At 39.4% G+C, this 13,434-nt stretch overlaps 1 protein-coding gene across 1 annotated transcript in view; it reads left to right on the top strand.

The window, feature by feature from the left end:
• Nucleotides 1-13,434, top strand: part of HOMER2 (homer scaffold protein 2) — a 406,520-nt gene that overhangs the window by 297,270 nt on the left and 95,816 nt on the right. Inside the window, exon 7 of the mRNA XM_077263649.1 lies at nucleotides 7,723-7,833. Coding sequence (XP_077119764.1) covers nucleotides 7,723-7,833 — 111 coding nt within the window. The remainder of the gene's footprint in view (nucleotides 1-7,722; nucleotides 7,834-13,434) is intronic.

A 13,434-nucleotide genomic window follows, 5' to 3' on the forward strand; every position in this document is an offset into this window, starting at 1 on the left:
AATTCCTACCCGAAGTTCCACCTGCTCAGTAAGAAAATGCACGACTTTGGTTAGAGCCTTTCCATCGACAGATGACGCAATCAAAGGACTCTAAAGCATAGACATAAATCTGATACTGATCCACCATAGTAACTAATAAAAACACCCAGGCATCAAGGTATAACAGCAACAACTGGAAAATAGAATAAACAAAGAACAGAAAGCAGTATAAATTGCCAATAAAACAGATTTTATTAAGTCAAAATAAAATAGATTAATCACATCAGTGTAAACAAGTGAACTGCTAACCATAAGCAGGGACTACAAGCAGCATAATACAGAGCGTGCAAGTCAGGCAAAAGTACATAGAAAAGATAAACTTACATGAGTAGGTCACCTGTTCGTGTGGAGTCCCCACCGCCCCAATGCACGTTTTGCTTCTTCGTCAGAAGTTGTGTGTTGGGGAGGGGTGGACCAGAATAAATAGTATGTGTCAACAAATCAGGACTGTGAATCGGGAGGTGTGTGATGTTATGTGGCTTGTGTGATGCGGATGTGATCGCTGGTGTAAGGACGGAAGATCGCACCCAGAATATATGGCGCATGTGTCGCTGATGTCACTCAGTAGGAAGGGGACAAATTAGCTTGTGGTCGTGGAGCACAAGCTGACACGGCCAGTCATGAAGATTGCAAGGGCGCAAAGGCTCCAAGTGACCACTCAACTAAATGTCAGAGAGATGAGAGAGCGAGGCATACGTACTACTGTGAAAAAAATTGGAGATACGTTATAGTACAATGGACAAGGTTTGAGAAGATATGATTTGGAATGCATCAAGAGATATGAATGTATAGGATTATCCCACATTGTGGACACTTCAGGATATTTTAAAAATACAAATTACATTTATTGAAATGCTAAAATTTATAATTGAGCAATTATATAAATAGTATATGTGAGGGATAAAAATGTTTAATAATAAATATAAATAAAGAACATTAATAAATGAGAAGTAAGTGAAGGGAAGGGCCAATACTTAAAAGTATATTTATATGTGTTGAAGGATGCTAACAAACCTAATCTAAGGCATAATAAAGTACTTAAGTAGATGTGTCTAAGGTGCCAAGAATGGATATGTGTATGGGGTATATTGAATAAACAATTTGCATAATAGTACAATAGTTTGTGTGCTAGCTGAAGGACCAGGTGAATGAAGAGATTCTTTAATATTAGTGGAGTGAGGAAGCATAACATTATGAATAAAACCAATGACCAGATGAAAAGATGAATTATAAATAAAAAATAAATTCTAAAAGATAATAGAAATAGTCCATACAGAGTTTGAAGATAATCTAAAATGGGTTAGTAACTGGCTTAGTGATAGAAAGCAGAGGGTGGTTATAAATGGTATAGTCTCTAACTGGGTCGCTGTGACTAGTGGGGTACCGCAGGGGTCGGTATTGGGACCTGTTCTCTTCAACATATTCATTAATGATCTGGTAGAAGGTTTACACAGTAAAATATTGATATTTGCAGATGATACAAAACTATGTAAAGCAGTTAATACAAGAGAAGATAGTATTCTGCTACAGATGGATCTGGATAAGTTGGAAACTTGGGCTGAAAGGTGGCAGATGAGGTTTAACAATGATAAATGTAAGGTTATACACATGGGAAGAAGGAATCAATATCACCATTACACACTGAACGGGAAACCACTGGGTAAATCTGACAGGGAGAAGGACTTGGGGATCCTAGTTAATGATAAACTTACCTGGAGCAGCCAGTGCCAGGCAGCAGCTGCCAAGGCAAACAGGATCATGGGGTGCATTAAAAGAGGTCTGGATACACATGATGAGAGCATTATACTGCCTCTGTACAAATCCCTAGTTAGACCGCACATAGAGTACTGTGTCCAGTTTTGGGCACCGGTGCTCATGAAGGATATAATGGAACTAGAGAGAGTACAAAGGAGGGCAACAAAGTTAATAAAGGGGATGGGAGAACTGCAATACCCAGATAGATTAGCGAAATTAGGATTATTTAGTCTAGAAAAAAGACGACTGAGGGGCGATCTAATAACCATGTATAAGTATATAAGGGGACAATACAAATATCTCGCTGAGGATCTGTTTATACCAAGGAAGGTGACGGGCACAAGGGGGCATTCTTTGCGTCTGGAGGAGAGAAGGTTTTTCCACCAACATAGAAGAGGATTCTTTACTGTTAGGGCAGTGAGAATCTGGAATTGCTTGCCTGAGGAGGTGGTGATGGCGAACTCAGTCGAGGGGTTCAAGAGAGGCCTGGATGTCTTCCTGGAGCAGAACAATATTGTATCATACAATTATTAGGTTCTGTAGAAGGATGTAGATCTGGGGATTTATTATGATGGAATATAGGAATATAGGCTGAACTGGATGGACAAATGTCTTTTTTCGGCCTTACTAACTATGTTACTATGTTACTATGTTACTAACTATGGATGACAAAAAATATAAAGGTCAATCTGGGGACTGTTCTAGAACACTGTTGAAGAACCACAACAAGTAACACAAAGCAGTTCCACAGCCTGATGAAGAGGTGAGAATTGTCTTGGGCCAAGCTTGTGAGATTTTCATAATTGGTCGAGCAGAGCTTAAGAGTGATCCAGAGGAGTAAGATGAGAGAACGCCATCGGAAAAACAGTCCAAGACCATGCTAAGACCGGGAGATAAGAACACCATCATAGAGATTTGATGGGCCTGATGATCAAAAATACAGTCCTGTCCGACTTAATAAAATTTTTATTGGCAATTTATACTGCTTTTTGCTCTTTGTTTAACCGATCCACCATAGCTGGCAGCATGGTTTCCAGCAAAACCGGAAACTAGATAGGCGGTCTACGTGAACCGGTTGTGTCAATTCGATACATATAGTCAATGGTAGAGAGGAATTACTTTCACCCAGGGTAGCCTCTCCAATAGGCCCTAGGATTGGAAGTTTTCCAACTTTCTGTGACAAGAGCAGATAATGTGTTCCATTCCACCATATTAGTAGCACAATCCCTTGGCACGACTGTGCTCTTGCCGTTGCTCGGCCAGCTTAACATGGTCCACCTGCATGGGCTCAGGGGAGACAGCTTACCCAGGTGGCTGGGGAGTGAGCGGGCCTCTTGAATGACTGAGCCAGATGAAGCAATTTTTCTTTCATGTGCCACCTCTCTGGAGCATCCTTGGAACTTGAGGTAAATACGGAGAGGTAGGAAAATTAGGTTGTAAAGGGTAGTAGAGTGGTCTTGAAAATCAGTGGGGTCCATGGCCTGAGCCAACTGTCATGCTAATGGGTGTGGACACCACACTGTGCCATGGACCGGGGAGAACCTGGAGAGGCATAACTAAGCAAACACCTGGGTTTGCACAATAGCCCCTGATGATGGGGTTAGACTTGAGCCACAGTTGAACACCAGATACCACTCCAGAACAGATCCCTGTACCCCAGCAGCTGTCCCCAAGGGTCAAAGTAGTAGACACAGACTTAGAGTCCAAGTCGGGACCAGATTCTAATGGAACAGATATTGGAGCTGGTTAAGACAGGATCAACAGTGGTACTGGCATAGATAAAGCGGGTCTCAAGCACAGGTTTAGGTACTGCACATTTGGTTTCAGGATCAGGTGCCGCCGAAGCAGCTTCAAGTTTATTGACCATGAGTGAGGTTTCAGGATCATTTACCACCGATTCGGTTACAGGTACCGATTCAGACAAGACTAGAACTGGTACAGGAAAACTGGACAGGTAGAGGGACCTAACAGACTAGCAACTTGCAGACTGACTAAGCCAAATGTTGCTCAGGCACCTCCCAACAGGTGGAAGTGCCTTAAGTACTACGTCTCTCAGCTATTGGGATTATATTAGGAGTGTGCACTCTTTCTTAAAGAGATGAGGAGAGCGCTGACAGGAGACCTGCGTGGCCTGCGCAGACCCTGACACACAGGAGCTGGAGCAGAGGACGTGGCATGGTGGCATGGGCAGTGAATAAGTCGGCATCTCTGTCGAGAGGAAGGAGCCGAGGCATGCAGGGTCACTGATGTTACAGATTCTCTTTAAATTTGCGAATGTTGTAATTTGCTAGCATACCAATAAAACCTAGGCTAAGTGTCCATTGTGCTTGTACCTCTGTATAGGCAAGTCACCCTGGCTTTCCTATACAGTTGAACAGTATGCAGGTGAAAACTGGATAGACTGAGGCCGAAAGGACGCTTTGTTTTTGCCCTCCGTCTGCTGCATATGTAAATGTTAACACATATGCTCTGAGCTTTCTCCCCAAATGCCATGTGCACGTCGCCTTAGGCTGCAAGGCTCCTGATCCGAACTTAACTGTCTCATAAATACCTATGTCGAGATCAGGTCAGGAGTTACGGTCTAAACATGGATGTGTGAATCCGGCCATACACTTTTTCAAAAGAAAAACCTAAGGTAAGGTTCCATCTTCTGCTTATTATAGGTTGATTTGTAATCTACCTTTTATTTCTAGTAGAATATACTTCTATGAAAATTCCCTACTTTTATGTCTTTCTGAATAACACTGTCTTTGTGTCTCTGCATATTGTGCTGCCTTTATAATCTAACAATGCACTACTACATGACGCTGAAACCGAAGCGCAACAATGGTCTCTGTGCCAGCACATGCGCTGATGCCATGCAAAACCCCTATTCACTGATAACGTCATATTCGTCTAAAAAAAAAAAATTAATTATGCAAGCAAAACAGCGCTTTCCAGATGCATTGAAAAGGTGTGTGGTATAATATGCACAAAGAAAAATCATCTGATGATTTGATTTTTTTCTCCTTTGTATCATTGTTACTATTTTATCTCACACACTCATGTTTTTTTCCATGCATCTTGCATATTTGGCTTGCCAAATGTCCTTATTACAAGGTTTATGTTGTCCTAAAATGCATCATGTGGGTCCTTACATTTACATTTTATTAATAGCCAACACTGCTTCTAAACTTCCCTCCTGCTAGCGCCAATTTTCTGTAAGATTTCCGTGAGCCTATTAAATAAATGGAAAGTGATTTTATAAATATTTCATATAACCGCTTCCCTCTGTATTCCACTGTTCAATTTGTTCACTGCTTTAAGAGCTAAATATGTCTTAGTATTTTTTTCTAAACTAAATTAAATGATAGGTCACATTTGTTTGGTGGGATTTCAGCCCTGAACCCGGTAATCAGCTTGGCATTATGTGGCAGCACAGGAGGGATATATTTGAATATATTAATACTTTATAGTTACTCAACGTGAAATCTATTCCAATTTGTGTAACTTCTGCTTGTTCTTTCTTTCACTTGCAAAAAAATGTATTTTTCAGCAAAGCGCTGCACATTTTTAACATTTTAAAACTAGGCGCAGATTAAGGGTAATTAGGGCCCCAGCATTTTAGGGTGTATGGGCTCCCCCAGCACCTGGTCTATCATGCAGCATGTCATGTGACGTTTTGGGAGGTCATATTAGGTAACATGATGAGCACACTGGTGCTCTGATACAGATCTACGAACATAAGGAGACAGAGTTAGCAGGACAAGTAGCACGCTGCGCAATTTTTTTTAATTTTCTGTACAGCGCTATACATAGCAATAGAGGATACAATATAATGAGTGATGGTGCTAAACATAACAAGTGGGGGACATTATGTAATAAGGGATAACATTATACATAACAAGATAAATAAACCATTCTACTTCTGATGACAGCAGCTGATTTCCGCTTGTAAGCAGCATATGACAGTGACGTCATGTGCTGCTTACAAGCCAAGGACAGCTGCAGGAATACTCACTGCTCTCCAGAAGTAGAGTGGAGAGCAGTGAATATTCATATCACTTTAATAGCGGACATAGTAGCCGCATCCGCTGGCTTCCTTTCAGTGGCCATGAGATCACGTGTGCCCGCTATTAAAGTGAAATGAATATTCACTGCTCTCCACTCCTATAGTCCCTCCCACCTCTCGGCACCTGTATTGCCAAGTTTTTAAAACTAAGGTTTGGATACAGCTTTAAGGAAGGCTACTACTTGCGATATATTGCAGTTTTATTTCAAAGTAATAAATCAAAGGAATAGTATGATTGCGTACACTTTTGTATATTTTAACATAAAAAGCTTAAATACATATAAAGATTAAAGAGAAGGTGCCAGCAAAACATTTTTTTTCAGCAATTGAAAAAATGTAAAGAATTAATGTTTACATTTTCTTAAAAAAAATTATCATTTGTTTATAATTTAGTAAAATATGAAAAATAATTTTAAAAAGGTTTGGTATTTCCACTTTTATACACTAGGGGGAGCAGCTACTGAAATTTGACAAAAACTTAGTGTACAACTAGCTCACATTACTGCACTGCAGTAATTATGGGCTGAATTCTGCTAAGGGATAAGAGCGGATAACATTTAGGAACAGGTGCAGAGCCGTTTTGTTGGTGACTGCAAAGTTATACTGACAAGTAGACGGTCACCGAGGATGGCAGGCAACAACGATTCTGTTAGTTGGTGTTGCTCGCTGTATCACACAGACAGCTGAGCTATATACCACATGCCCATTTTAGTCTATTTAGTATTTTCATATTTCTGCTTTTTGTGGACCAACTTTGACTGACCAAATCTTAGCTCTTTTATGGCATCCTAATTATAGCCATGTGTTGTCTGTTCTTCACTGATTGTTTGTCAGAAGAAACATCCATCAGTGTTTTTTTTTTTTTTACAAGAAAAACAGATGACAAATTTAGAAAATTGACAAATGGACCTAAAAATTGATGAAAATCAAATATTTCATTTGTGATAAGGAAAAAAGGCTTGTGAATTCAGCCTAATATATACTATACTATACCGTGTACTACATTGCTTGCAACATAATATACATAAAACATAATGTTTTTGAGAGTGGCATGTGCATAGATTTTGATATAGGATAGTAAAACATCCTTCTGAAAATAATTTTGAGTGTGCGTCAAATTAATGAACAGAGTACGCCATTTTCAGAAATTTGGCACCAAAAAACGTTAGCAAATACCATAAGGCAAAATAAGTGACTTCAATAAAATTGTAAATGATGAATTTGGCCCAATATATCTAGCTATTGCATTTCTCTCTTGGATCACAAAAAAACCATGTTTTTAATTTGACTAATTATAAAAAAAAATTCTCTGAGGGTCTAGATTTTGCTGTTACGTGTTTGATATGGCGCTGCTGTCCTGTTCATGTGATTAGTGCCAGTGGTCACACTTGCCCAGTAGCTACTTTCCACTATCTGGATCTTGTGCACTGGCGGTGGAGTAGTTCATGCTTTTGTGCAGCTGAGTCGATAAGAATCACAATACGAGTGCTGTCTTCTCACCGACAATGGACAAGATGAGTGTGAGTGGATGTTCTGAGGGGGAATACAAATGCCAGGCGGTGCTTTAACAGTAGTGTAACAGCAATATTTAGACACATGAAGATTTTCTTTTTTAATTCTTACAGTTGAAAATTTGTTATGCATGATCAAAGAGGGACATGTCATTTTTAATATGGGACAACTGCTAAGAGTTGTCGTAAACACAAAAAAAAAAGTGTTGGGAGTTATTTCTGCCAAAAAGTGCTCGAGATGAACCGTACAAAGGTTTGGGGTTTGTACCAATATAGAAAGGCTGTGTCAGATCTCTTGCCCATGTGCTCTGAACATTAATGTTTCATTGTTCTGAACAAATCTATCCACTGGGTTTTGTTTTCAAGATTGGAGAGCTGGAAATGCAATGTGACGAGATAGACAAGGAACGAGAGAGAAATGAAGAGCTCAGTAAAAGATTGCAAGAGCTGGAAGCTGAAATTCAGGACAAGGAAGCTGTAAGTTGAACTGTTACGTAGTCATCCATGTCATCTCACCTTAAAAAGCTCTTTGGGCTTAAATGTCAGAGAAGACATCATTCAACTGCACAACCCCTCCTCAAAACATGACTGATCGGTTTACTGCTGTGTGGCAGACTGCTGAAACTTTGTGATCAGTTAATATTGCTGGGGAGTCTTCTAGTCGCCATTTATTTCTCCATCAGTAAGAACTCTCTTGAAAATTATGTTATGCACAATAGAGTTGCTCAAACAACACAAAAGCTAGCACAGTTAAAGAAACGTTTCAATCATCATATTATATAGCACTGTGTACTTACAATTGCTAATTTTTTCTTTCTACCCAGCTATTTGTTCTCTTTTCCATTAGGTCTATGACATTATGTGATTAAAAACGGACTAGCTGAATCCTTCTAAGCTCTATGTAGTAAAAGGAGGTCAACTTTCCCTGTATGAGTCATAACTCATTGCAATTGCAAAAGTACCTGGCAGGGGGAGTAGGGAGCAGCTGGGTCAGGAGTTGAAGAGGGGAATAATACACACGTGGTCAAAATTGTTGGTACCCCTTGTTTAATGACAGAAAAACCCATAATGGTCACAGAAATAACTTGAATCTGACAAACGTAATAATAAATAAAAGATCTATGAAAATGAACAAATGAAAGTCAGACATTGTTTTTCAACCATGCTTCCACAGAATTAAAAAAAAAAAAAAAACTCATGAAAAAGGCCTGGACAGAAATGATGGTCCCCTTAACTTAATATTTTGTTGCACAGCCTTTTGAGGCAATCACTGCAATCAAACGATTCCTGTAACTGTCAATGAGACTTCTGCACCTCTCAACAGGTATTTTGGTCACTCCTCAAGAGCAAACTGCTCCAGTTGTCTCGTGTTTGAAGGTTGCCTTTTCCAGCTCTTTCCAAAGCTGCTCAATAGGATTTAGGTCAGGGCTCATAGAAGGCCACTTCAGAATAGTCCAATGTTTTCCTCTTAGCTATTCTTGGGTGTTTTTAGCTGTGTGTTTTGGGTCATTATCCTGTTGCCAGACCCATGACCTGCAACTGAGACCAAGCTTTCTGACACTGGGCAGCACATTTCTCTCTAGAATCCCTTGATAGTCTTGATATTTCATTGTACCCTGAACAGATTCTAGACACCCTGTGCCAGATGCAGCAAAGCAGCCCCAGAACATAACAGATCCTCCTCCATGTTTCACAGTAGGGACAGTCTTGTTTTCTTGATATGCTTCATTTTTCCTTCTTTGAACATACTGTAGAGCTGATGTGCCTTGCCACAAAGTTCCATTTTTGTCTCATCTGTCCATATGACTCCCAGAAGCTTTGTGGCTTGTCAACATGAAGTTTGGCAAATTCCCATTCTGGCTTTCATATGATTTTTTTTCAACCATGGTGTCCTCCTTGGTCGTCTCCCATGAAGTCCACTTTGGCTCAGACAAAGACGGATGGTGCGATTTGACACTGATGTTCCTTGAGCTTGAAATTCACCTTTAATCTGTTTCGACTTTTTTCTGGGCTCTTTTGTTACCATTCGTATTATCCGTCTCTTTGATTTGTCTTCAATTTTCCTCCTGCGGCCACGTCCAGGGAGGTTGGCTACAGTCTCATGGATCTTAAATTTCTGAATAATATCTGCAACTGTAGTCACAGGAACATCAAGCTGCTTGGAGATGGTCTTATAACTTTTACCTTTAACATGTTTGTCTATAATTTTCTTTCTAATCTCCTGAGACAACTCTTTCCTTCACTTCCTCTGGTCCATGTTGAGTGTGACACACACCATGTCACCAAACAGCACAGTGAGTATCTGTAGCCCTATATACCGGCCCACTCACTGATTCCAAGATTGTAGGCACCTGTAATGCTAGTTAGTGGACACACCTTGATTTAACACGTCCCTTTTGTCACATTATTTTCAGGGGTACCATTATTTCTGTCCAGGCCTTTTTCATGAGTTTTAGTTTTATTTTTTTTAATTCTGTGGAAGCATGGTTGAAAAGCAATGTCTGACTTTCATTTTTTAATTTTCATAGATCTTTTATTTATTATTACTTTTGTCAGATTCAAGTTATTTCTGTGACCATTGTGGGTTTTTCTGTCATTACAACAATTTTGACCATGTGTGTAGCCTAGAGCTGTATTCACTGTTCTGGTGGAATGTAGCATATTTGCTGAAATGCGGCTAATGGGAGAAAATTAGCTCGTCTTCTCCCGGGAGCCTCCTGCCTTGTCATGGGTTCATGCACGGAGCGGCTACAGTCTCACAACACTGCTCACTATAGCGTGAGCACAGGCTGTAAGAACGCCCCGGCACTTTGACAATTTGCTCTGCACAGGAAAAGAAAAATTTTACCAAAAATGACCGTTCTCTAAAGCGATTGCCTCTTGAAAACACTATGGATTTTGAATTTTTGTGAAAGTTTACAGTGATTGGCGACAATTATCAGAAACGAAGACCCATTTTTATTACATTGTGAAAGTGGTTGGGGACCTCTGGATTATTGACTACATGTATCACATTGCAATACATGACCTTATTATGTGTGCTTGTTTCCTAATATTGTGCTTTCTGTCGCAATATTGTACCCTGTGTTCTGGAGCACATGAATTATTAAAGTTTTAGTCTTACTGGAGATTCCGTAAAATGACATTGTTGATGACTCTACTCCCAAAAGTCTCTAATGGCAAAAGAAAATGCACAGAACAGCATGAAAATAATTGTGTCTGAGAAGAGTGTCATTTGGGTGACTGACAAGGCACAATTTCCAAGGCATAATTGGCCCACAACAGTATTCTAGATTTCCTTTAGTCACGGCAGTAGAAGCATGTGTTTCATGCCCCTTCTACCACCTTTATCTCAGAGAATCATGTGCTTGGTCCAGTCCTGATTAGCCTTCAGTATGACTAAAGGGAATCTGTCACCAGGTTTTTGGTCCCGCATCTGAGAGCAGCATAATGTAAGGGCAGAGACCCTGATTCCAGTGGTGTTAATTACTGAGCTGCTTGCTGTAGTTTAGATGAAATCACTATTTTATCTGTTATAAATCTACCAGTTCTCTGAATGCTGAGCTCTGTCTAACCCCGTCCACATAACTGATTGACAGCTTTCTGTCTACACTGTGCATAAGTAGAAAGCTGTCACTCATTCGAGGGGTAAAATTCATGAATATGTGACTATGTTGCTGCAGGTTTGCTGGTCTTCAGTGATAGGAAAGTTAAAAGGAAAGGAATTTGCACTCCTTGAGAGCTATAAAAACAGGATTTTCTTTATTGATATCTTTGTTAAAAATCGCATGTGCACTTCCATGTTAAAACCCTCTGATGCACTTCTGGAGTATTGCACGCCCTTAGTCATAGAGATAATCCACGTTCGACTTTGATTATATTTAAAACCTGTAAGCACCAATCAGAAGTGAACAACCACATAATGTGCATCATTAATTTCAGAAACACCTGTTGCACAAAGCATTACTGTAGACATGATACTATTATCCTCAATATATATACATCGCATTGTTTCTGTAATTTAACCCATTAGATTGGTTGGTGTTGAGCAGCAAAATCCAATACATTTCTCGAATTACTAATTTTATGTGCCAGTCACCTCCCCTGTCTGGGCAAGTAACAGTTTCCAATCCATAAAATTCCAAACTACTGATACTTTTATTTTGTGTCTCTATGAAGTTCTTGGTTGACCCTTAAATATGTATTGTTGCCATTTATGATATTATGTATGTGTTCAGACACGTGTTTATTTTAACTTCCTAATAGTACAACCTCCGTATCACTATTCTTGAAATTGTTCATAATTTGCTCTTGTTTTTGAGGAATTTCTATAGTTTTTTTCTTTAGTTTGTGCTGACAAATGCTACAGTGGCATGTAAAAGTTTGGACATTTCTGGTCAAATTACTGTTATTGTGAAACAGGTAAGCAAGTTGAAGATGAAATGATCTCTAAAAGCCCTAAAGTTAAAGATGACATATTTCCTTTGTATTTGAGGCAAAATATCTAATCATTTTTTACATTTTAAAAATAACAAACAGGAAAATAGTCAGGGCACCCTTGAAGACTTTTGTGCTCCGATAACTTTGACCATGGTTTCAGACCTTAATTAGCCTGTTAGGGTTATGGCTTGTTCACGATCATCGTTGGGAAAGGGTAGGTTATGCAAATTTCCTGGCTTTATAAAAACCCAGCCTCCGCTAAAAAAACGCAACCATGAGTTCTTCTAAGCAGCAGCCTAGCACCCTGAAAATTACAATGGTGCAGGCCCACAATGTAGGAGAAGGCTATAAGAAGATAGCAAAACGTTGTAAAGTTGCAATTTCCTCAGTTTGAAATGTAATTAAGAGATGGCAGTTAACAGGAACAGTGAAGTTCTGAAAGACCAAGCAAAATTTCAGTGGGATCTGCTCTTAGGATTGCTAGAGAGGCTAATCAGAACCCCTGATTGACTGCAAAAGACCTTCAGAAATATTTAGCAGGCTCTGGAGTTGTGGTACATTGTTCTACTGTTCAGAGACACCTCCACAAATATGTCCTTAATGGAAGAATCATCAGAAGAAAACCTCTCCTGCATCCTCACCATAAGATTCAGTGTCATAAGTATGGAATAGAACATTTAAACAAGCCTGATTCATTTTGGAAACCAGGCCTGTGGACCGATGAGGTTAACCCCTTATTGACCCAAGGTATTTTTTCGTTTTCGTTTTTCTCTACCCTAATTCCCAGAGCCATAACTTGTTTATTTTTCCGTCAATATGGCCATGTGGGGCTTATTTTTTGCGGGATGAGCTCTACTTTTGAACGACATCATTGGTTTTAGCATGTCGTACTAGAAAAGGGGAAAAAAATTCCAAGTGCCGTGAAATTGCAAAAAAGTGCAATTCCACACTTGTTTTTTGTTTGGCTTTTTTTGCTAGGTTCACTAAATGCTAAAACTGACCTGCCATTATGATTCTCCAGGTCGTTATGAGTTCATAGACCCCAAACATGTCTAGGTATTTTTTTATCTAAGTGGTGAAAAAAAATTCCAAACTTTGCTAAAAATAAATAAATAAATTGCACCATTTTCTGATAACCGTAGCGTCTCCATTTTTTGTGATCTGGGGTCGGGTGAGGGCTTATTTTTTGCGTGCAGAGCTAAAGTTTTTAATGATACCATTTTGGTGCAGATACGTTCTTTTGATCGCCTGTTATTGCAGTTTAATGCAATGTCGCGGCATCCAAAAAAAGTAATTCTGGCGTTTCAAATTTTTTTCTCGTTACACCGTTTAGTGGTCAGGTTAATCCTTTTTTTATTGATAGAGCGGGCAATTCTGAACTCGGCGATACCAAATATGTGTACATTTGATTTTTTGTTATTGTTTGTTTTATTTTGAATGGGGCGAAAGGGAGGTGACCTAAACTTTAATATTTTTATTTTTTTCTTATTTTTTAAAACTTTTTTTTTTACTTTTGCCATGTTTCAATAGCCTTTATGGGAGGCTAGAAGCTGGCACAACTCGATCGCCTCTGGTACTTAGGAGCGAAGCTCAGATCACTCCTATGTAGTAGAATTACAGCATTGCTATGAGTGCCGA

Source organism: Ranitomeya variabilis, chromosome 5 (genome assembly GCF_051348905.1).
Source record: "Ranitomeya variabilis isolate aRanVar5 chromosome 5, aRanVar5.hap1, whole genome shotgun sequence".
Taxonomy (NCBI): domain Eukaryota; kingdom Metazoa; phylum Chordata; class Amphibia; order Anura; family Dendrobatidae; genus Ranitomeya; species Ranitomeya variabilis.